Genomic DNA, 23814 nt, shown 5'->3' with positions numbered 1-23814 from the left:
ATACTTGGACACTAAGAGCCGGGCAGCCTGGCCATGAGGCCTTGTCTTCATTGCTCTAGCCTGTTCCTCAGATTAGCTTCTTCCCACCTCTTCCCTGGAGGGGCAGGCCCAGCTGAAGGACTGCTGTGTTCATCTCACCTTCTCCCACTCCCAGAGAGGGCGAGTGGCTCCACAGTCTCACAGGGACCAAGTCAATTGTATTCATTGTACTTCTCCTGACGTAGCAACAGCATGTGTATAGAAGGAAGGAAGGATGGATGGATAATCAGAAGAATGGATAGACAGATAAAGAATGACTGGGTGGGTGAATGGATGAACGGATGGATGGATATATGCATGCATGAATGGATGGTGGAAGATTAGATGGATGAGTGGATGGATGGATGGATGGATGAGCATAGGAAAGGGTGGCTGGTGAATAGATGAATGGGCATATGGATGGATGAATGGTTGATGGGTAGAATGAAGAAAGAATTGACAAATGTGTAGATAGTTGGATGAATGAGTAGATGGCATGGGATTGATGGGTGAAAGTTGATGGGTGGGTGAATGGGAGGATGAATGGAAGGATGACCAGCCACTGGGCATTGAGCTTGCAACAGCAGCCCCAGTAAGTCTCGGGGGCACTAGGTCAGTTGTGAGGAAAGCAAACAGGGCTTTCTGTGGCCAGGGGGCTCTGTGAGAGTGAGGCCCCTGGTCAGTGGTTCTGACATTGCTTGTGGCCACAAGGCACACACCCACCTTTCCAGCAGTGGTCATCATGTGTCTTTAGAAGACTTGTGACTTAGGAGGCGTGCCTCTGGAGTCAGAGCTCCAGGGTGGGAGCTTGACTCTCCCTTTTTTAAATTTATTTTTATTATTGGATAGAGAAAGAAATTGAGAGGGCAGGGGGAGATGGAGAGAGACAGAGAGACATCTGTGGCCCTACTTCAACACTTGTGAAGCTTTCCCCCTGCAGGTGGGACCAGGAGCTTGAACCCAGGTCAAGCCCGGGTCCTTGTACACTATAATGTGTGCGCTTAACCAAGTGTGCCACCACCTGGCCTGGAGCTTGACTCTTTATCCATTTCATGCAGCTGTCCAGCCTTATTTGCCCAACTCTGACCTCCAGGTGGGCTCAATGCCCTTCCCTGGAGCTGTCTTCTTCTCCCAGAGCCCCTCCCCCAGGGACCCTTCTCCAGGCCCTGAAGAGAGGCAGGGACACCCCATCACCCACGTGTTCAAGCATACTTGGCTTAAGATTGGGCGTGAGTGGCCCTAGGCTGGGGAGAGGGTGACCCCATTCTCCCTGACCTCTTGCAGCCCTGGGGAGGGTTCATTTGAGGCTGCAGTAGGGTTGTTCTGCCTTCACAGCTGGGGCTGCCCGAAGCAGAATTTCACCTTCAATGAGTCATCCTCTGAAATCAACTGGTGAGTTCCCACTTGACACCCACTCAGGGTGACTAGGGGTATACTGGGTATGTAGGGTTGCAAGGGGATACACAATATGCAACCTCAGCAGTGACCCCCTGGGATTCCTGACACTTCCAACAGGAACCCTAAATCAGCACAGGGGCCATCCCTGCTGAGAACAGCTTTGCCTCCCCGCCACCACTCCCTGCACTCTCCATAGTTTTAGGAGCCACTTAAGAATGACAGGTGGCAGCCTGGGAGGTGGCACAGTGTCTAAAGTACTGAAGTTAGAAGCATTAGTTTCTGGGTTTGATCCCAGCATTGCATATGTCAGAGTGATGGTTCTGGTTCTCTCTCTCTCTCTCTCCCTCCCTCTCTATCTATCTATCTATCTATCTATCTATCTATCTATCTATATGAATAACAGGTGTCTTTACATAACAGGCAGAACTCAATCCCACCCCTTTGTGATGCTTTTTTGAGAACCAACCCTCACAGACCATGGAGGCAGGCATGGGGCATACATGGAAGAGGAATCTTGGGGGTCAGCTGGCCTCTCTTCATTTCACCATTCTGTAGCCAAGGAGAGAGGGCTCCCCATCATGCAATGGAGAGTGTCTTCAAGTGACCAATGTTCCTGGTCCTGAGTTAGAACATGCCCCCAGGGGCTTGGGCACCTCCATGGGGACATATGTTTCCCAACCCCACAGACTTGTTCCCAACATCGAGAGCCCCAGTTAGCAACAGGCTTTCCTGGTGAACTTCCCCTTCCTGGGCCTTCTTCTCTCTGAGTAACTGGGGTTGCCCCACTTATCCTCACCTCTCCCATGCCCTCCTTCCACAATCCCCCTACCATAATCTGAAGCTCACCCTCTCTCCCCAGGGCTCCCATCCTGTGGGTGGAGAGAAAAATGGCTCTGTGGGCGATTCAGGTGAGTGGGGGCTCCACCCCTCTCCTCGGGCCCTCCTTTCCCTCCCCCCTCCCCCCCCCCCCCGTCACCTCCCCTCCTTTCCCAGGTCATCGTGGCCATAATCAGCTTCCTGGAGACCATGCTCCTCATTTACCTTAGCTACAAGGTGAGCTCAGCCCTCCATTTTTGCTGGTAATGTTGACCTCCCTGCCCCCACCCCTGAACCCCCCATGGCTCCCCAGGGCAACATCTGGGAGCAGATCTTCCGGGTCTCCTTCGTGCTGGAAATGATCACCACTCTGCCCTTCATCATCACGGTGGGTGAGCTGCCATCAGAGGAGTAGGGGCACCCTGCCCTCCCACCGAGCCACCCAGCCCCCTAAGCCCCATGACCTGTCTTCCTTACAGATATTCTGGGCGCCACTGCGGAACCTGTTCATCCCTGTGTTTCTCAACTGCTGGCTGGCCAAGCATGCCCTGGAAAACATGATCGTAAGCCAGGGTTAGGCAGCCCCTGGTGGCTCTCCCTCCTCTGCCTGACAAACCACCCTCCAGGGGAGTGGGGCATTCCCCGAGGTACCTGGAGGCCAAGGTGACTATCTCAGAGCTGTACCTGGCTCTAGCCCTTGCACCTCCTCCCTGACTAGCGTTCAGCCTTGGTTCTGGTCTGGTAGACCCAAGGGTGGGGGAGGGGGAGAGGAGAAAGGGAAGGAGGAAACAAACAGGGTCAGGCCACCCAGTGCCACAAAGATCGAGATCAAGGACCTGCTGGGACCAGCCTGGCCCATGGCCTTCACCCTGGAGGTGGCAGGCCCCTCTCTCCCACACCTCTACTGGCTGCTGTGTGTTGGGCACAGAGAGTCCAGCTTCACAGGCACCAGGAGGGCCTGGACTCAGGGGAGGTCCTGTGTCCCACAGAATGACTTCCACCGTGCCATCCTGCGCACGCAGTCCGCCATGTTCAACCAGGTGCTCATCCTCTTCTGCACCCTGCTGTGCCTAGTCTTCACTGGGTGAGTGTGCTTGGAGCCCACCCACACTCCTGGGCAGATCCCCAGGATCTAGTAAAGGGGGGGCATTTGGCTGGAGATCCAGCTGAGAAGACATCTGGAGCAGCCTGGGTGAAATGTGGGCACTTTGGCTGAGCCCCGCCCCCACCATCTAAACTCCCCTGTGCTGCTAATGAGGGTTTGGAGGCTCTACAGGACTGTAACTGGGGGCTGTAGATTCCTGCCTCATGTTCCCCAAGCACAGGGCTCAGTGGTGTGGCTCTGGGAAGCCCAGTACACATTGCTGAGCACCCCCTCAGGTGACAAGTCTCGGGGGACAGGCAGGGCTTCCTATTGGGAGCTGGGCACTGTCTAGCTACCAGTCTTAGCCCCTGACCAAGCACGGTTCCAGGACCTGTGGCATCCAGCATCTAGAGCGAGCAGGTGAGAACCTGTCCCTCCTGACCTCCTTCTACTTCTGCATCGTCACTTTCTCCACTGTGGGCTATGGTGATGTCACACCCAAGATCTGGCCATCCCAGCTGCTGGTGGTCATCATGATCTGTGTGGCCCTCGTGGTGCTCCCCCTGCAGGTGAGCCCCCAAGGCTCCCTCCATCCAAGACACCAATGGACACAGAAGAGGGGGTGATGGCTGCATAGGAGGACCCCTGTGAGGTCACTGCCCCCAACCCCTGCAGCCTGGGTCCTTCAGGCCCCTGACCCTTGCCAGTCCCTGTTCGGGCGTGAGATGCTGGGCTAGCTTCGCAGGCGGGAGACAGTCAACCAGGGACTCATGGCTGAGCTGGGAAGCAGCGCTATGTTTATTGAGAAGAGAATCTGCATTTATACATTCCAGGAAGGAGGAGGTAGGGCAGAAAACAGGATGTGACTAGGAGAGGGGACAGAGGGAAAAGAGAGTGCGAACCAGCAGGGATTAAACCAGTGCCCTGCAGGCAGGGCGGGTCTCAGGTAAAACAGTGATTATGTAAATAGACCACAGCGTTAAGCAGGGGAGAGCTGGCATACTGTCCGACAACTCTCATGCTTTTTGTGTAGTTTGAGGAGCTGGTGTACCTGTGGATGGAGAGGCAGAAGTCAGGGGGCAACTATAGCCGCCACCGAGCACAGACAGAGAAGCATGTGATCCTGTGTGTCAGCTCCCTCAAGATAGACCTGCTCATGGACTTCCTGAATGAGTTCTATGCCCACCCCCGGCTCCAGGTGAGCCCCCCACCTGTGGGGTGGAGGGGGGGAGGTTCACACACTGGGGGCTGACCTGAACGTGGGTCGAGGCTGGGTGGAGTGTTCAGGGGCAGGGGCCTCACCTGGCCGCTCCTGCAGGACTACTACGTGGTCATCCTATGCCCAACCGAGATGGACGTCCAGGTGCGCAGGGTTCTGCAGATCCCCCTGTGGTCCCAGCGGGTCATCTACCTCCAGGGCTCTGCACTCAAGGACCAGGACCTCATGAGGGCCAAGTGAGCACTGGCCTGGGGGTGGAGGGGAGTAGGGCAGGCTTGCATCCTTGGGGATGGACCTGCATGATGACAGCTCTGTGCTCTCAACCCCTATCCCCACCTTCTGGAATGCCCCAGGGCGCTTCCCTGGATAGGGGTTGGGGGTGGGGTGGGGAGGTGGTTGTGTGTGCTTGGTTCTGGGTGGGGCTGTAGGTGGGATACACAGGCCATGGGTGAGCTTTTTTTTCAAGACAAGTTGGCAAAGTGAGAAGACCGAGTCATTAAATAGAACTTTCCACAATGTGCTGGTGCTCATTCTAGGAGATCCTCCTTATCACATTTGAATTCCAGGAGCCCCGTGGTCATTTGTGATGAAAAAGTGGGTCAGGGTCAGGGGAGGAGTGTGGGAGCCCAGGAAGGCAGGGGACCAGGCACCTGAGTTCCCCACCTGCCTACCTTCTGAACCCTAGGCCCCACTACCCTGCCTGGAAGCAGTGTGGCCTAGGGGTACAATGTCTCTTGTGATCCTTCTACCACCCAGTTCTAGGCCCAAGAGGCAGGGATGGGCTAGACCTGGGGTGCAGGGTATTTGGAGGTCTCCCTGCTCTGGGTGTGGCAGTTAACCTCCCCTCTGGCCTTTCTGGAGCCCAGGGTTCTGGGGGGTCAGGTGAGGTGTGAGCTGGTCATCAGATCCCAGGATCTTGGAGGTCCTTCCCAGGAGGGGACAGGATGGAAGACAGGGTCGAGCACCTCTGCCAGCAAGCACCCCAAGTCTGCCTTGGTTGATTAGGGTACAGGTGGGTCCCCATATCTAGTTAGGACTCTGATGCCGATCTGTCAGCACAATGAGGGAGGTATCAATGGAGCCTGCCCCTCTGAGCCTCTGCCCTGCCCATGGAAGTGTGGGTAGATAGATGGTCAGACAGTGTTCACCTGGTGCTTTGCAGGATGGACAATGGGGAGGCCTGCTTTATCCTCAGCAGCCGCAACGAGGTGGATCGCACTGCAGCTGTGAGTGTCGACCTCCCAGCCCCACACAGCCCACCTCACATGTCTGCAGTGGGGGCGGAGGTGGATCTGGAGACAGAGCTCCTCCATAGCCCACTGCTGCCCACAGCATTGACTCTGCTCTTCTCTCACCAGGACCACCAGACCATCCTGCGGGCCTGGGCTGTGAAGGACTTTGCCCCCAACTGCCCCCTTTATGTCCAGATCCTCAAGCCAGAGAACAAGTTCCATGTCAAATTTGCAGGTACATTGGGGACCCTGAATGTACAGGGAGTGTGAGCCTTCAAGGCTGAGGATAGGGGTGGGCAGGAGAACTATCACGGGTGCCAGAAGGTGACATATAGGTAATGACAGAGAGAACAAAGGCCAGGAGCCCAGACCAGAGGCTCCTTCTGATGAAGCCCTGAGCTGGAGTCTGGGGACAGGTCAGCTGTGCCCCTGGGGACAAGTGAGCAGGTCCCTGGGTCTCTGGAGACAGATTATCAGACCCTGCTCAACCCAAGAGCTCTCAAGCTCACAGGAGAAAAAAAGCAAGCAAATCCCAAGAGAAGATATTCAGGATGGACATCAGAACTGGGGGCTGCAGAGGACTTTGTCACAGGAGGGTCTCTGCAGGCAAGGCCTGTGTGGGCTCTCTGACACTCTCCTGCCCCTCCTCTACCTCTCCCCTGCCCACAGACCATGTGGTATGTGAGGAGGAGTGCAAGTACGCCATGCTGGCCCTCAACTGCATCTGTCCGGCCACATCCACCCTCATCACGCTGCTGGTGCACACATCCCGAGGCCAGTGAGTGCTGCCAGGGCCCTTTGAGGGCCAGTGTGGCCATGCCTGGGGGTGAGGGAAGAAGGTGATGGGGATCCCTGAGATGAGGTGACCACAAGTGTAGAGGGGGAGGTGGAGAGATGAGGGCCGCAGGCCTAGATATAATCTGGGGAGCACTGCATACTGGGAGGGTGGGAGTGAGGTGGCAGCAGGGCAGGGGGCAGGGGTTGTAGGCACAGTGGCAGAGCTGGTGGCTTACTTTGGGGGAGAAGGAGCAATTATTTCATAGCCCTATGAGCCAAGCCTGGGGAATTGGGCTCCAGGACAGAGGAGAGGGGCTGCCCTCTTTTCAGCAACCTCTTTCCTGGGGTACCCACATACCCAGAGGTCCAGCATCTCCCTTAAAATCAGACTGTGAGTTCACAACTTTTTGAAGCTGGCAACCCCACAGAGACAAGAGGAGTCAGGAGTCAAGCCAGCCATACAAACAAGAGCGGGAGAGGTTATCAGCAGCCCCTAGTGAAGTCTGTTCCTCATCCCACCTCAGGGAAGGCCAGGAGTCACCAGAGCAGTGGCAGCGCATGTACGGACGCTGCTCAGGGAACGAGGTATACCACGTGCGTATGGGTGAAAGCAAGTTCTTCCGCGAGTACGAGGGCAAGAGCTTCACCTACGCGGCCTTCCATGCCCACAAGAAGTACGTGGAGGGGTGGCTGAGGGCCCAGGGAGTAGAACCCAACACCATCCAGCCCTACTTGGCTGTGGCCTCAGCGTGGACCTGATCTGCCCAATCAGCCTCAGAGCCCACCATGCTGAGGCTGGCACAAGGCTGACCTGGAGCTTTGGGTCTAGCAAGAAGGGCTTCCCACAGCCCGGAGGGGAGGGAGGCCTCAGCCAAGGGTCTGGGCCCAAGTGTTGGTCCCTAAATCAACAACTTCCAAGGGACCCAAGTCAGGCATCTGGGAGGAGAAAGCGTCCCCGCATCATCCTCCATCCCCCACCTCAGGTACGGTGTGTGTCTCATCGGACTAAAACGGGAAGAGAACAAGAGCATCTTGCTGAACCCAGGGCCACGGCATATCCTGGCTTCCTCGGACACTTGCTTCTACATTAACATCACCAAGGAGGAGAACTCAGCCTTTATCTTCAAGCAGGAGGAGAAGCAGCAGCAGAAAGGCCGGGCGGGGCGGGGGCTGTATGAGGGCTCGGCGCGCCTCCCCGTGCACAGCATCATCGCCTCCATGGGTGAGGCCTGGGATGGCCCACACTGGCTGGGGGTGGGGGTGCTTCTGATGTGGCTGCAATTGGAGTAGGGGCCCGTTCTGGCATCTTTGCTTTTTGAGATCTTGTGGAGCCATGGGAGATCCACAGTGATCCTAATAAAGAGAGGAGAGAGAGAGAGAGAGAGACTATAGTATTAGGGTTTTCTCTGGCGACATAGGACCTCCCATGAGATCCCAGGGTCCAGGCCCAGGTCCTGTACAACAAGGATCTGCTCTTTACCTAGTGAGCTAGCTCTCCGGCCTGGAGGCCTCATTCTATGCAGGGAACCTGAGACTCCAGGAGAGCCTGGAGGGGCTGCCAGAATGCCCCCCTTGGCCCCACTGCAGGGACGGTGGCCATGGACCTACAGAACACAGAGTGCCGGCCAGCACAAGTCAGTGGGGGCAACAAGCTGGCACTGCCCACGGAGAATGGCTCGGGCAGCCGGCGACCCAGCATCGCACCTGTGCTGGAGTTGGCGGACAGCTCCGCCCTGCTGCCCTGCGACCTGCTGAGTGACCAGTCGGAGGATGAGATGACGCCGTCAGATGATGAGGGGCTGTCTGTGGTGGAGTGAGTGCTGGAAGTAGCACAGAAAGAGATATGGGGGGGCAGGGCAGGGAAGTGGGGAGCTAACCTCCAGGAACCCTGGGCTTAGAGGGGGTTCTCTTTAGGGGGTTCTTGGGCAGGAATGGTTCTGTGGGGTGCTGTGTCTCCCTGTGGCTGCTTGATATCTGGCCTGGGGGTGAAAGGTGAGGGCCTGAGGGCAGGTGGCTGCCACACCATGCTGAGGGCCTCTCTTCATCCAGGTATGTGAAGGGCTACCCCCCCAACTCACCCTACATTGGCAGCTCCCCCACCCTGTGCCACCTCCTGCCAGTGAAAGCACCATTCTGCTGCCTGCGACTGGACAAGGTAGGCCACCGACCCTCAGCCGGGCTTTGATTCCCGATGGGATTGTTACCTTGTCATGGGGCTGGGATGAGGAAACCCCCAGCTATTCCAGGGCCTGTTCCCCCAAGCTCTGTCTCCCTTCCAGGGTCATATGTCTAAGATGACTGAGAACAGAGCAACAGAAACCAATTTTTCCACACCAGGGGTGCCATCCACTTGGCCAATCTCACCCACTTATATTTATGTGATACACAGGGTGGGGAGAGGCCAGACATAATGTGGTGCTGGGGATTGAACCTGAGATCTCTGGGACCTTGGTTGTACAAATCCTGTGCTCTAACAGGCTGAGTTGCTCCCCAGCTCACATTAGCAAATTTTTTGAAAATTAGATTTCTTTTCTGTTTGTTTTATGTCTTTGTTTTTTTAATTGCCACTAGGGTTATCTCTGGGGCATGGTGACTGCACAAAGAATCCACTGTTTCCAGTGGCCATTTTCCCCCTTGTTTTTAAACCTTTATTTGATAGGACAGACAGAGGCGGGGAGAGATAGAGAAGGTGAGAGACAGAGAGACACCTCCAGAACTTACTCCACTGCTTGTGAAGCTTCTCCACTGCAGGTGGGGACTAGGGGCTTGAACATAAGTCCCTGCATGTGGTAATATATACACTCTACCCAGTGCTGCACTGCCCAGCCCCAGTGCTCGTACTTTCCCACATGTGCAGCTGTGCCCATCAGGCAGGCTTCTGGACCCTTCCTTGGGTCCTTGCCAGCCTCTAAATTCCCCTGGCTCTTGAGCCCAAGATGTCCTCCAACTGGTCTCCTACTTGTCCTATTGCAGTCCCAGGTTCAACCATCCTTCCAAAAGCTCAGCTCTGTTCTCAAAGGAAAACAGTGTTTAGAGGGCAGGGGTAGATAGCATAATGGTTATGCAAACAGACTCTCATGCTGAGGCTCCAAAGTCCCAGGTTCAATCCCCTGCACTACCATAAACCAGAGCTGAGCAGTGCTCTGGTAAAAAAAAAAAAAAAAAAAAAAAAAAAAGTGTTTAGAAACCAAGACCTAGCACCTGCAGTGTTTGCTGCCACTGGGAGGAATAGTGTCTCAGCCTTACGTGGACAGAGTTGGAGAATGTATATCTGCCACACATACACTCTGTACACCCAGGGGATGCACCTGCCAAAGCCATGTGCTCACAGTGCCTCCCCTGGCTCCCCTGGCTCCTTGACATGCCTGTCTCCACTCCTTCAGCTCCTCTGTAGCTCTGCATGGTCAGCTAAGTGGGGACTGGACCAGGGAGCCTCTCTGTAAGACAGAAGATGCCTTGGGAACTGAGGCCACAGGGAGTGCCTGTGTGAAGTGTGTATGCAGCAAGGGTCCTTTGGGGGGCGCTCTGCAGGGTCCCATGCATCTGTGAAAGGATATATGGTGTGGTGTGCCCACAAAGGGTGGCTGATTTGACTCCCTCCTGGCAGGGCTGCAAGCACAACAGTTATGAGGATGCCAAGGCCTACGGCTTTAAGAACAAGCTTATCATCGTGTCAGCGGAGACAGCAGGGAATGGCCTGTACAACTTCATTGTGCCGCTGCGGGCCTACTACCGCTCCCGCAAGGAACTCAACCCCATCGTGCTGCTGCTGGACAACAAGTGAGGCCACCCCCGGGCATGGGGGCCCTGGCTCAACACCACCCTGCCTGACTCGGTGCAGCCCAGGTCCGGGCCTGAAGACCCTGTGGGGGCCTTGCCCTTTCAGCTCCCCCAGGGACCCTTCAGCTTTGAGAGGGGGAGGGAGTAGGGAAGCACCTCTCTAGATTCCTAGAAAGCAGACCCCCAGCTTCCCACCTGTAGAACCGTCCCTTTCTTCTCCTGTGGGTTGCTGTGCTCTAATGGGTCTCTACAACTGTGAACCACTGGGTGGGGAGGGAGCGTTGCTGGAGGACCGAACCAGGCTGGGCAGGTGCCTGCAGGACCTACTATTCCTGCAGGCCTGACCACCACTTCCTGGAGGCCATCTGCTGCTTCCCCATGGTCTACTACATGGAGGGCTCTGTGGACAAGTAAGGAAACAACCCCCCTCAGCAAAGCCTGAAGTGGGAAAGCATCAGTGTCAGAGGCCCTGTGGAAGGAGGGACAGTGGGCACCCCAGAGGGAGCTCCTGGTCAAATTTACACACACACCCTCCCCTGCCAGCCTGGACAGCCTGCTGCAGTGTGGCATCATCTATGCCGACAATCTGGTGGTGGTGGACAAGGAGAGTACCATGAGTGCCGAGGAGGACTACATGGCTGACGCCAAGACCATCGTCAACGTGCAGACCATGTTCCGGTGAGTGGATGCCCATGCTCCTCCCCACACATCCGTGTCTGAGGGACCCCACTCTGAGCACCCCACACCACTCCTGCAGGCTCTTCCCCAGCCTCAGCATCACCACGGAGCTCACCCACCCTTCCAACATGCGCTTCATGCAGTTCCGTGCCAAGGACAGTTACTCTCTGGCTCTTTCCAAACTGGAAAAGGTGAGCAGCCCCTACCTGACCTGCTGGGCTGTACCCTACAGTCTCATGGTTTAGTCACAAGGGCAAGGCATCTTTCCAGACCCTTCTGAGACCTTCCCCCCCCTCCAGGTTACTAGGGCCACCAGGAGCCCCCATGTAAAGCACTTGTGTAGCCAGGAGCATTGTGGAGGGGCATTACTGGGAGCAGATACAGCCCCAAACAGGCAAGGTGCAGGCCTACTTAGTGGGCACCCCGGACTGTCTGCCTGGAGTGAGGTGGGGCAGGGTGAGTCCAGCACAGCCCCCATCTCATTTGGAGGCACTTAGAGAAAAATGCTCTGCTGAGATCACATCTGCTGGCACAGTAAACAGTGCACTCATTCATCCACCGGTCAGACACCTGCCTGAGCCTCAAACGTGTCTACTCTAATAACTGGCTTTTAGGCACAGCTGAGGGATTGGAGACCAAGGGGTGGGTGGCAGCTAAAGTAATAGAGCAAAGCAGTGGTGCAGCTGTAGTCAGTTTTCTGCTCCTCGGAGTTTCAGGAAGGGCATCAGCTGGGGTCAGTGTGGAGCCCAGCCGCCCCCCCCCCCACCGGAACATAGCAACCCCCAGAGACACAGGAACCCTGGGGATGCATGACCCATAGTGGTTGCCTGGTACCTGCACTGATGGTGCCCAGTCCTCTGTCCAGGTCAGTGGTAGTAGCAAGGCTTCTACAGTGAGGCCATATTTTGGGAGGGTGGCCCTTGGGTTCCCTAGTGAGACCAGGGATATGCACAGGGACCCACCACTATGATCAAGAGCATGTGACCTGCTCCCCAGCAGCCCAGCACCCCCAGCCTGAGCTATATGTGACCTGTGGCCTTCTGGGAAGATCAGAGCTGCTGCCACACCCTGCAGCAGGCCCAGTGTTGGGGCTTCTTGTCCATGGGCCACCCCCTGGAACATGAACAGTGAGATGTGTGGCATCCTGCCCAGCTGATTTGGGGGGTGTCATGGACAGCTGGAGCTCTGCCCTTGCCAAAGAAGAGAGTTGGACACCTGTTGGCAGTCAGACCCACCAAGGAGTGGTGGACTGAAACCACCCTTCCTGGCCAGTTGCATGACCTGTCCAGGATATGCTTGGCCCTGCATCACCCCTCCCCACCAGTGCCGGAACCCAGGAGGTGGAGCCTCCATCCTGGAATCTGGGAGTAGAAGTGGATCTTCGTTTCCAGGTGCTCTGGCCACCTCCTGGACCTGAGGACCATTCTCTGTACCCAGGAGACCCAGGCTCACCAAGTGTGGATGGGGGTGGCCGGCAGAAGGTCAACACTAAGACTGAGCTCCTAGTGATAGTCCCCCCACAAGCTTCGCTACTGGGCAAGGTGTGGTGTGTGCAGGGTACCGGGGCTAAGGCAGGGGGTAAGGGTGGAGTAGAGCCTGTGACCCTCTCTGGAGCAGATCAAAGATGCTGTCACATCGCCTCCTGACTCCCCTCCCCCTGAGTGCTATCTTTCTTGGCCTTTGTTAGATGTGGCCAGAGCTCTCGCCTAGATCCTGTGGCACCCAGTCCCAGTGTGGAGTAGGCTTTTCATTTTTTCTTCAAGAAACTAATAGCCATCAGGTTTAAAGATCCGTTTATTTGTTGATGAGAGAGAACCAGAGTATCACTCTGGCACATGCAGTGCCAGGAATCAAACTCAGAACATCATGTTTGAGAGTCCACTGTGACATCTCCTGGGCCCCAGCTGTCTATCTTAGAAAGTGTGCAGGCTTATTCTATGTAGTCTACTCTGTGGAACACTAATATTTCTAAAGAAGAAAGTGGGAAGCCAAGGAGATCTTGAAATATAGCCAACATCTCCCCTGTCAGCATGTGGAGAGAATTCAACAAGGGGCAGTGAGCAACGAGGGGACCTTCTGCTTGTGTGACCCTAAATGAGACACACTGGGCTTCCTGAATGAACTTTCATGAGCAGGAGGATTGGAATCGCTTAGTAGCTGGACTGACACCGCCCCCCCCTAACTCTAGAATACTCACATCTATAGACAAGTGCAGACCAGCGGTCAGCACCCCTCCTTTCCCTCCAGGCAGTTTTCCAGAAGCTCTCCCAGACCCTGAATGTGAGAAATGAGTATCCATCCCATTCCTGTCCCCAGCATCTCAAGTGTGAGTTCATTTAGAATGTTCTGGTCTCTTCAATCCCGGTGGCTCTTCCTCCTGACCAGATCCCACTAGCTGCCCAGCCTCATCCTGGTGGCTGGTCCCAGTACCACTTCCGGTTTCAGACTGTAGTTCCAGGAAAGACTCGTCACATGTGTTGCTGCATCTTGCTGTCACATGTCACATGTCACATGCCCCAGTCTCTCCAGGGCTGCTGCAGAATCTGCAGGGCCTGGGACAAAAAGACAATGTGGATCCAAAAAAGAAGCATGAAAGTTCTTTGAAAGTTGCTGAAAATGAAGACCCTTTCCTTGGTGGTCTCCCCCTGGGCCAGCCTGCTTCTGGCCTCTGAGTCAGTATAGGGCAAGAAGAATGTCACCTCTGTCTCCTCTCAGAGGAGTCCCCGCACTATCATCCCTCCTTGTAGATGTCTCTCCTTACCTAGAAGGGCTATGCTTTTTGCTCAGGGACCCCAAGTTTCAAAGCACCCTTGGGCTCACCTGAGTGCAAGGAGGCCCGGCCTGTTAAGAATATTACATGCTGGGAACAGTTGAGGAAATAGGTTCTCAGATCACCTGTTGTCACTTCTCTCTGTGTGGGGAGTCCTGGTTTTAGGTCCAGGGGGACATGTGTCCTCTCATCGCAGAGCCAGAGGACATGTAGACATGTCTGTGTGAAGAGCCACATCAAGATTGCCAGAGCCTGTGACTGGAAACTGGAAAAAGAACAAGGATGAGGGTTTTCCAGAGCCTCCAAGAAAAGACTCACCTGCCACACCCACTTTCTGCCCCACAAAGCCTATCTGGACTGTGGGCTGGCACCTTCCAGGGATAAGGAGGGAATGTGCTGTGTGGGCCGAAAGCTCCTGGGATCGTGTCTCAGCCACAGCATCATGCAGGGAGTCACCGGTGCTGGGGAGGATCCCAGCTCACAGGCACCCCAGCCTGTCCCCCTCACTCAGAACACTGCCTCTCAAGTGACTCACCAAGGAGTTTCAGGGTGGAACAGCAGAGCCTGACACCAAGTGAGGGCCCTACGTGACTGCCTGGGCCACATGCCTCTCTCTCGATGTCCTCACTTCCAACTCTGTTCCCACATGCTGGGAATGGGATAGAGCTGGGTGCCCAGACATATGGCTGGTTGTCTGCTGGTGCAGCCCTCACAAACATGCATGCACACCCACATACATGTTCACATGTGTCATGCATATGCAACACAAGGGTGGCCCTGTGCAGCCTGCACCGCTGAGCCCACCTCCCTCCTTCCTGCAGAGGGAGCGGGAGAATGGCTCCAACTTGGCCTTCATGTTCCGCCTGCCCTTCGCCGCTGGCCGAGTCTTCAGCATTAGCATGCTGGACACACTGCTCTACCAGGTCAGCCTCCATCCCCCCCTCCCCCTTCATGTCCCTCTCTGGGTCTCAGGTCACCCTGCCCACACTGGATGGCTCTGAGTCTGTTGGCAAGTTCCCTCTCCAGTTCCCTCCCACTCCTTCTGGAAAGTTCTACTTTGGGCTCCACTCAAAGGAGAGTTTGGGGTGTTGAGCCCCACCTGCTGCTGCTGACCACGCTGGGCTGGACACTGGTGCATGTGGGGCTGTGGGTGCTGGCAAGCAGGTGTGGCCTGGGGTTCAGCTGCGGCTCACAGTGCTCCCTCCCTGCCAGTCCTTCGTGAAGGACTACATGATCTCCATCACCAGGCTGCTGCTGGGCCTGGACACCACGCCAGGTTCAGGCTACCTCTGTGCTGTGAGTGAGGCCATCCTGAGGCTGACTGGGGCTGGGGGTGCCCCTGCAGCCCACTCACCCTTAGCCCCCTGCAGATGAAAATCACAGAGACCGACCTGTGGATCCGCACCTATGGCCGCCTCTTCCAGAAGCTGTGCTCCTCCAGTGCCGAGATTCCCATCGGCATCTACAGGACCGAGTGTCACGTCTTTACCTCTGAGGTCCGAGCTGTTCCTAGGGACGTATGGCAGCCCCCCTTCTACATAGGGGAACCCGGGTCATTGCAATAAAGCCCATTTGGGGTCAGGTCTACAGGTACCCATGGGGGGCATCCAGTTGAGGGGGCTGACCCCCCAAGTAGGGAAGGGTTGGCTCAAGACAAGGTGGGACCACCAGTGGGAATGGCAATAGCCAACCTCCCCTCTGGTCCTGACCCATGGGGTGGAGGGGGTCAGATGTATTGGGGGACAGGCAGAAACCCTCATGCCCACTGTTTTCTTCTGCAGCCCCATGACCTCAGAGCCCAGGTGAGTCCCCTCACAAACCCACACTTCTGATTCACACACAAGTGTCATGCCATGTGCTCAGTTCTGCCTTGATCAGCACCCACTGGGCCTGGTGGTGGGGACAACACTAGGGTCAGGAGCTAGCCCCTAAAGTTGCAAGTATTGTCCTCCAGCAAATAAAGGGAAACTGAGACTAGAGTAGAAAGTCCCCATTGCAGGCCCTACCAGGGGCTCTGTCCTGATGGAAGCCGTACCTTCCTTTGCCAGCTTGGCCCTACCTCCTCACTCCAACCCACAGACTGTAGGGAGTCCCCACAACCCAGATGAGGGTGAGGGCTCCTCACTTCACCCAGGGCCCCAGGCACCTGCTAAGTCATACATAGGCATTCCGTGCTCCCTGTGCCAATATTCTCCAAAATGGGGAAACTGAGGCAGAGAGGGCTGGACTTCTCATGACCAAGTCAGGACATGCAGGGGCCTGTATGGGAGGAGGCCCCGGAGGGACTAAGGGGGGCTTCTTGTCTACCCAGAGAATCAAGCACAGACGAATAGCCAGGCTGGGTGGCTTGGGGCCAGGAGGAAGCGGGGTGTGGCCCCCTCCCCAGCGTGAGAAGGAAGGCACTTGTTTCCCTGGGGTCCCCAAACAGAGGGCTGTGACTGTTCCTTGCTGTCACCCCAATCTTCTTCAATGCATCCTCCTTGGGTCCCACACTCCCTCCTACTCCTCCTGCACCTGTCACCCTGCATCCCACTTCTCATCCTCCCATCCCTTCCTGCACCCCTCTCTGCCCCAGGGGATCTTACCCCCACACCCCCGCCCTGGCTCTCACCCCCCTCCTCACCCCTCCTCCCGGCAGTCTCAGATCTCAGTGAGCATGGAGGACTATGAGGACACCCGGGAAGTGAAAGGGCCCTGGGGCTCACGGGCAGGGGCCGGTGCTGGCAGCACCCAGGGCCGCCCCACGGGCAGCGACATGGCCGAGCACCCACTGCTGCGGCGCAAGAGTCTGCAGTGGGCACGGAAGCTGAGCCGCAAGAGCCCCAAGCAGGCGGGCCGGGCAGCAGAATGGAGCCAGCAACGGCTCAGCCTGTACCGGCGCTCTGAGCGCCAGGAGCTATCCGAGCTGGTCAAGAACCGCATGAAGCACCTGGGGCTGCCCACCACCGGCTACGGTAAGGGGCTGGGCCTGCAGGCTGGACAAAGAGGGGCCCGGGATCTGTGTTTAGTTTGTGATACTAACCTTGGTGGGAGAGTGAGGGACCTGGCAGGCAAGAGGTAGCCACTGTGGGGTCCCTGGAAGCCAAGGACACAGGCCTGAGTTGGGGACAGATGGGTCACCTTACTGGTCCTCTGGGCAGCAGGAACACAGCCCTGTTGTGTTTTGGGACTATAAAGTATGGCCCCCAAGCCCACCTGTCCTCCTCTGCCCTCCTGGTGGCCAGTTTGCAGGGAAGAACTGGGGACAGATTGGAGAGTGGGCCATGCCAAGACATGCCTCTGTCCCTGTAATGCAGGCACCCCATCTCTGCTGCTTCCTGGCAACCCCCCTTTCCTCTGTGGCTTATCTTGGATAGAAGTTTGTGACCTAGGCCTGAGTGCCCTGGCTCATCCCCTTCCTCCCTCTCTCTAGAGGTGCTGCCTCTGCTGTTGGGGTGCCCAGCCCCCCCCCCCATGCCACCCTGTACAGCTCCCCAGCCACATCCATGTCCTGAGCTGTCTCAAAGCTCTGGCCTCCCTTATGACTCATCTTGGCGCCTTTCCCTCTGGCTCAGGCCTGGCCTGCAGTGGGCACCTGCCTCTGCACCTTGCTTCCTGCCATCTGTAGGGTCAGGGGGTCTGCAGACCCTCTACATGGGACCAGACAGCTCTGAGCAGGCTGACCCCTGGATGGTGGAGGGTGGTCAGAGGTCAGCATTCAGGAACAGGTGACCCACACCCCTGTGCCTGCCCTAGTTGTCTCCTCTTAATGTCCCTACCCAGCAGGTGCTGTCCCCGCCTTGGCAGGGCTTCTGGCTCTGAGTCTTTGCACCCTATAGTGAGCACCAGTAGATTCTGGTCCCTCTGACCTGATAGAGTAGGCCCCCTTCCATAGCTCCTTCCTTGAGCCCTACCCCACCTCCCTTAGCCAACTTCCTGTAGTGACACTTGCTTCCCAGGGGATCTGCAGTGGGTTACCTCCTGGTATGTGGGGCTGCCTGCCTGCCCTACCCCCTCACTGTGCCGGGGCCGCACGCTGCTTGCTGACCTTTCTCTCTCTGTCTCTGTCTCTGTCTGTCCTTCTTCCTGTGTGTTCCGTAGAGGATGTAGCAAATTTAACAGCCAGTGATGTCATGAATCGGGTAAACCTGGGATATTTGCAAGGTAATTCTGCTCCGGCAGGCTCTGGCTGCCGCACAAGAGGGCATGCAACAGGTTTCGCCAGTGGGCAGCCAGGTACCACCCTGGTTAGGCAGGCCTCAGAAGAGCAGGCTGGGGTCTTGTGGGAAGGGGCTCTGTACTCCCAGACCCCCCTACAACTGTCACTGTCCACCTGTGGTTGGAGAAAACAAGCCTGACACATGAGTAGCGAGATGCCCAACTCTTGGGGAACATCTCAGGTGGTCCTAGGCCAGTAGCCCCCCACATGGTGGATCAGGCTGGGTGGCTCCAGGAGTTGGTGGTGTTATGCTCCTCTGTGGATGGGGAGGGTGCTCCCTCTCCAGTTGACAGAAAACCTACCTGTACCTCATTTCTTATCTGGGAGCTCAGGTGGTTCTGGGCACCCCTTCTCTGACAAGAAAACCCTGACAAAAGTCAGAGCAGAGTCCAGGCCATAGGCCCCACTGTTGGGGCCCCTTCCTTCTCTGGGGGGGGTGGTCCTCAAGGCCCAGGAGCTCTGCACCTGCTTGTCCTACATGTCCGGGTCCTAAGGGCCCTGTCACTGCAGCCGGCACCCACCTCCCCACCCTGCTGCTGCCCAGGACAGTGGAAACCCCAGAACTGGGGGACCCTGGGCCCAGGAGTTCCAGTAATCTGTGTCACGGTGGCTGGAGGCAGGGCCCAGGCCTAGCTCTTGCATGTGGAAGCCAGCCTGGCCATGCCTGGGGGTGAAGCCTGAGCAGCCCTTGTGCCTCCCCTTCCTGGGGTTTGTACCCAGCCAGACCTGCCCCCACTCTCCACAGCTGAGCATCCTCTAGGGGCACCCTCCCTACACCCACTGCACCCCTACAGAGGCCTCTGGACACCCAGTGGTACCTGGCTGGGAAGCAGAGACAGAGGAGAGTGATCTGAGGGGCGAGTGTTTTTCTCAGTACGTGACTCTTCTACACAGCCACAGCCCTCTTTGGAAAGAGGCTGCACTCTTCAGTGCTGGAGGAGGAGAAAACTGAAGCATGGGTTGGGGAAGTGGAGAGATTCTGCAGGAGGATGCCTGGGGTCAGGAGGAGGTCTGGGTGCCCAGCGACGAAGAGGCTGCTGTGCCATGTCACTTGCCAGGACATCCTAGAGGCACCACTCAGCACCTGTGACCACAACCCAGACACTATAGCAGGAACCCCTTTTCCCCTACTTTGCTATTCAGCCAGGTGCCTCAGAAGCACAGAGCCAAGCTGGTACCATCAGCTGCCAGCTCTGTGGTCAGAAAGGTCCCAGTCCATCCTGTGGCTGTGGCTTCCCTTCTGGATACCCTATTTGCACCCCCCTACCAATCCCCAGAGTGACCCTGGCCAGTGCTTCCCTTTTCAGTGTCCCCACTGGGTGCCATGGCTACCTAGCTGATGGCTATGATCTGGGGTATGGGTACCCAAAAGCCACTGCTGCTGTTTCTCCATGCAACCCACTCCTAATGCATGCTGGGTATTCAGGACTGGGTGTGGGTCCCCAGATTCCAGCATGTGACATCCCTACCCATACAATGGCCAACACTCCCCCAAGGAAGGGAGTGTGGACACAGAAGTGGCCTTGGATGACTGACCCCAGATCCCTGCCTGATTCCCCACAGGCCTGCCTGGAAGCTTCCCACCCACCAGTCACTGTGGAGACCCTGAATCCCATGACAGATTCCTCTCTGAACCCACCAGTTCAGAGGAGCAAGCCTGTTGCCTGGCCAGGCAGCAGAACCTCTGGGCTCTATGGGCTTTTGCTTTCTCAGCCACCCTGTGGGGGTGTGGGGGGAGTTGTGGGGGAGGCTTGGAGGAGAAAAGGAAGTAGGAGATGCTGTAGGAGAAGCCACTCAGGGAAGCCTCTCATAGCTGTCCCTGTCAGCTTTGTCTCAGGTCAGAAGGTGACTTTAGACATGATCAGATAGGTAAACTGAGGCCACAGGTCATCTGGTTCCCTGCCAGTGATCTTAAGTCCTGGTGTTTAGGTCCTTGTGTTTGGCTGGTGTGGGTTATCTACTGGAGTCCTTCTTGAGGTTTCTCCAGAATCTTTGGCCCAAGTGGATTGCATCTTCACGACCATCTTGGTTGTGGGGTCCAGGGTTCTCCTCTGAGAGGGGCCCCTGGAGAGGGATGAGGTTGATGGACGACCTCTGTGCTGACAGCCAGGAGAGTTTTGGGAAACAAATGTCATGAATCCAGACAGGGTGGCCTGCAGGAACCCGAGGACAAAGGGCATGAAAGTTGCGTTGAGTCTCTGAGCAGGTGTGTCCAGGTATGGACAGGTGCATGTGAGTGTGCTCAGTGGTTCTGTGCAGGACCATCACACCTGTGAGATGTCAGGAAAAGACCACTGTCCCTGATGGCTGACAGTATCCCTTTGTCATGGGCCCCTGGGGCTCCCTCCCACCATTGCGCCCCTGCAGAGGCCCCTAGAGCTACACTGCAGGGAGGACCAGTGGCTAGGTAGGCCAGGACTAGGAGCTCAGGCAGGAGGGCTGGTTTGGCTGAGAGGGGCAGGCCAAAAGGTAACCCCACTGTTCCTGTCTCTTTGCAGACGAGATGAACGACCACCAGAACACCCTCTCCTACGTCCTCATCAACCCACCTCCTGACACGAGGCTGGAGCCCAATGACATTGTGTAAGTTCCTTGTCCCCAGGAGGAGCTCCTCCCTTACACACACACACACAAAAAAAAAAAAAAACCCATGTCCAGCCTTGACCCTGCCTGTACCGTGGCCTCCCTCACTCTCTTGCAGGTATCTCATCCGCTCTGACCCACTGGCTCACATGGCCAGCAGCTCTCAAAGCCGGAAGAGTAGCTGCAGTAACAAGCTGGCCTCCTGCAATCCCCAGACTCGTGATGAGACACAACTCTGAGCCAGCCACATGCTCGAGCGGGGCCCAGCCATGCCAATAGCTCCTGACACTGGCCCCTGGAGAGGAGGGGTGGCAAGCCCCAGGCACTGCAGGAGGCTGGCAGGATTGCCATGTTTTTTAAACCTGTTTTTACAAATCTCAACAACCACATCTCTTTACACAAATGCACCGCAACTCGTGACCGTGACTGAACCTGGACGATCAAGGGAGGTGGTGGGTAGAGCCAAGGGCTGGCATGCCTGGGCCCCAGGGGCACAGGGCTCACAGTGCACGGGATGCTGCCTGACTACACTGGAGTCTTCAAGACCTTGTGCCACATCTGACCTGGATAGGGGCTTCCCCATGGCTCTAGGCCAACCCCCAGTGCCCATTACTCGTCCCCACCCTGTGTTCCCTGCCAGGCCTGGACATGCACAGAAGAGGATCTGGACCAACTCAGGCCTTGAAGGATGGGTTGCAGGTGGGAAAGATGAAGGGAGCCTCTTCCAGAGCAAAAGGAAGCTAGAGAGGGGCTTCAGTGTGACCTCTCAGTGCCAGGGAGAGGCCTCGCAGACCAGGCCTGGGAGAGCCAGGTCATAACCTGTAGGTGACAACTGTGGGAAGAAAGAAACTGTCTTTCCTCTGTTTTTTACACTGATTCTTTCCAGTCACCAAGTGTGGGACGCAGGAGTGACACTCAATCTGAAGCACAAATCCCTGCAGGGCTGCTGGCTGGGTCTTTGGCACAGACTTTTTCCCAAGCCAGTGAGGGATCTTGGGGGTCCAGGTGGTGGGGACTGCTGCCCTGGGCCCTGGCATAGATTTTGCATGGTAGGTGCTGGAATCTTCTATTAAATTGATACACTCTGCAGCATGGCTGTATGGCGTCCCCCCCAGAGCTAGGCTGACCCTTCCCACCAGTTCCAAGGGTACAAGTATTGGCTTTGTCCACTCACCTGTGCCTCTAGGAGATGCCACTGGCTCTGCCCAATTAGCTCACTGACCCCCCCCCCTTCCCCAGAAAGTGGGTGGTGAGCATCAGGTGGCAGGCAGATGACCAGAGGTGAGCCCAAGGCTGCACCTCATCTAGCATGAAGGCACCTGTGGTGGTCTTGGTTAGAGAGTTCTGCTCACAGAGAGCACCCCAAGAGGTTGGGGTAAAAGGGAGTAATTGAGTGGTCCTAGGGGGAAGGGGACTCAGGATGAGGGCAGCTGATGGGTGTCTCTCCTAGGGTGGGGGACCCATCCTGAAGGAAGGGCCGTCTCCCGGTCATACATATAGCTCATGCCCAGTCCTGTCCTGCTCTGGATCCTCCTGCCCAAAGAGAGAGCCCTCCATATTTGGGTGCTGGGTGAGTGGTCTGGAAGGGACTTGGGAAGCCAGGGCTTTTAGCAGGGTGATGGACTTGGGGGACGGGCTGCCCCAAGAGGGCACGGGGACTCCTTGGAGCCTAGGTCATAGCAGGTGGCCTCCTTCCCTGGCACCCACACCCCATCTCCCTGAGGGAGGAGGGCTATTTGTAGGGAGGACCCTCTGCCTGGCCTCTGGACCACAGTTCCATGAGAGGGAATTCCCATGCTGCAGACATACAGAGGCATGCTAGGAAGTCACCAGACTCAAGTTGCGGGTAGACAAAATGGGGCAGTAGGAGGAGAGGCTAGCTTTTCCAAGTTCTGGACAAGCTACATGAGGCACCTGCCCTTGGAGCCCCTCCTAGGGAAGAGTGGAGCTGCCAGGGAGGATAAAGGGATCCCTCCTCACACACACACACACACACACACACACACACACACACACACACACACAGTTCTGCAGCTAATAGCCCTGATTCCCAAGCAGGAAGAGAGCTGACTGCACCTCCCAAAGATGCCCAAGGAGAAGGTGGTCATCAAGGATGTTCATTTTCTGCATGATTCAGACCCTGAGGAGCCTGACTTGAGCTTTCAGGGCCTACTGTACCTTTACAGCACCCGATTCTCAGGTGCCCAGTGGCCCCTGAACCATCCTGTGAACCAGGCTGGAAGTGTCACCTGCATTTCCTTCATCTCTAGGCTTGAGTTCAGGATACTCTTCTAGATTCATGTGCTAGCACACCTGCTTGCATAGTCAGGTGCCCAGGAGAGAAATTTTCAAACATCTACCCCGAACACCACATACCAAGCTCTTCTGTGCTGCTGACCTGAAGGCCTTCACTACATGCTCACATACCTGCAGGGTGAGAAGGGCTGGAGCAGAAGCTAAAGGAACTACTGCTTCTGGGATTTTGCTCTGTCAGGAATTGTGTGTGCCTTGAAATGTTTTGGTTTTTTTGCCTCCAGGGTTATTGCTGGGGCTTGGTGCCTGCACAACGAATCCACTGCTCCTGGAGGCCATTTTTTTCCCCTTTTGTTGCCCTTCTTGTTTATTGGTGTTGTTGGATAGGACAGAGAAAAATGAAGAGGGGAAGACAGGGGGAGAGAAAGACACCTGCAGACCTGCTTCACCACCTGTGAAGCGACTCCCCTGCAGGTGGGGAGCCTTCCTCCGGTCCCTGCGCTTTGCACCACGTGTGCTTAACCTGCTGCACTACTGCCTGGCCCCCCCAAAATGGGTTTTTCAAGCATACCAAGTTATTGAGAAATCTTTCTTTTCTCCCCAAATTGATCTAACAGAAAACTGCTTGTTTAGAATTGTAACAGCATGTTGGGTTGGGGTCTAGAGATAGGCAAGCAGATGGTGGGAGTTTCCTGGTTGTGGGCTCGGGGTGGGGGGGATGTCAAACACCACACACTACAGATCATAGATCAGCAGGAATCTGCTTGGGTTGAAGGTCAAGGTGTCACTGGTAGGTTCATTCCTAGTGAGGTCTTTTAGAACAATGGTCAGGAAAGAGATGCTAGACAGCAGTGAGATACCACTTCACTCCTGTGAGAATGTCACACATCAGAAAAGATGTGTGAAACAAATGCTGGAGAGGGTGTGGGGACAAAGGAACCCTCCTGCACTGCTGGTGGGAATGTCAATTGGTCCAACCCCTGTGGAGAGCAGTCTGAAGAACTCTCA

At 56.3% G+C, this 23814-nt stretch overlaps 1 protein-coding gene across 7 annotated transcripts in view; it reads left to right on the top strand.

Annotated features, from left to right (window-relative positions):
* Nucleotides 1–21642, top strand: part of KCNT1 (potassium sodium-activated channel subfamily T member 1) — a 41572-nt gene extending 19930 nt beyond the window's left edge. For 4 of the 7 annotated variants that reach the window (XM_016187442.2, XM_060199397.1, XM_016187437.2 and 1 more), the window contains 28 exons: nt 1354–1410; nt 2276–2324; nt 2410–2469; nt 2546–2620; nt 2712–2795; nt 3222–3316; nt 3705–3885; nt 4350–4514; nt 4635–4771; nt 5698–5761; nt 5894–6002; nt 6437–6545; nt 7069–7218; nt 7528–7766; nt 8132–8357; nt 8594–8699; nt 10152–10324; nt 10663–10734; nt 10868–11002; nt 11082–11193; nt 14594–14695; nt 14985–15068; nt 15143–15268; nt 15554–15574; nt 16411–16726; nt 17853–17915; nt 20469–20553; nt 20672–21642. In XM_016187442.2, the coding sequence (XP_016042928.1) occupies nt 1354–1410; nt 2276–2324; nt 2410–2469; nt 2546–2620; nt 2712–2795; nt 3222–3316; nt 3705–3885; nt 4350–4514; nt 4635–4771; nt 5698–5761; nt 5894–6002; nt 6437–6545; nt 7069–7218; nt 7528–7766; nt 8132–8357; nt 8594–8699; nt 10152–10324; nt 10663–10734; nt 10868–11002; nt 11082–11193; nt 14594–14695; nt 14985–15068; nt 15143–15268; nt 15554–15574; nt 16411–16726; nt 17853–17915; nt 20469–20553; nt 20672–20792 (3316 nt within the window). In that variant the 3' untranslated portion in view covers nt 20793–21642. The remainder of the gene's footprint in view (nt 1–1353; nt 1411–2275; nt 2325–2409; nt 2470–2545; nt 2621–2711; nt 2796–3221; nt 3317–3704; nt 3886–4349; nt 4515–4634; nt 4772–5697; nt 5762–5893; nt 6003–6436; nt 6546–7068; nt 7219–7527; nt 7767–8131; nt 8358–8593; nt 8700–10151; nt 10325–10662; nt 10735–10867; nt 11003–11081; nt 11194–14593; nt 14696–14984; nt 15069–15142; nt 15269–15553; nt 15575–16410; nt 16727–17852; nt 17916–20468; nt 20554–20671) is intronic. The other 3 variants (XM_060199396.1, XM_060199394.1, XM_060199395.1) reach the window with 2 other exon arrangements.
* Nucleotides 21643–23814: the final 2172 nt, after the last annotated feature.

Source organism: Erinaceus europaeus, chromosome 10 (genome assembly GCF_950295315.1).
Source record: "Erinaceus europaeus chromosome 10, mEriEur2.1, whole genome shotgun sequence".
In the NCBI taxonomy this organism is placed as follows: domain Eukaryota; kingdom Metazoa; phylum Chordata; class Mammalia; order Eulipotyphla; family Erinaceidae; genus Erinaceus; species Erinaceus europaeus.
The sequence above is the reverse complement of the archived record's forward strand: the minus strand, read 5'-3'. Positions and strand labels throughout refer to the sequence as shown.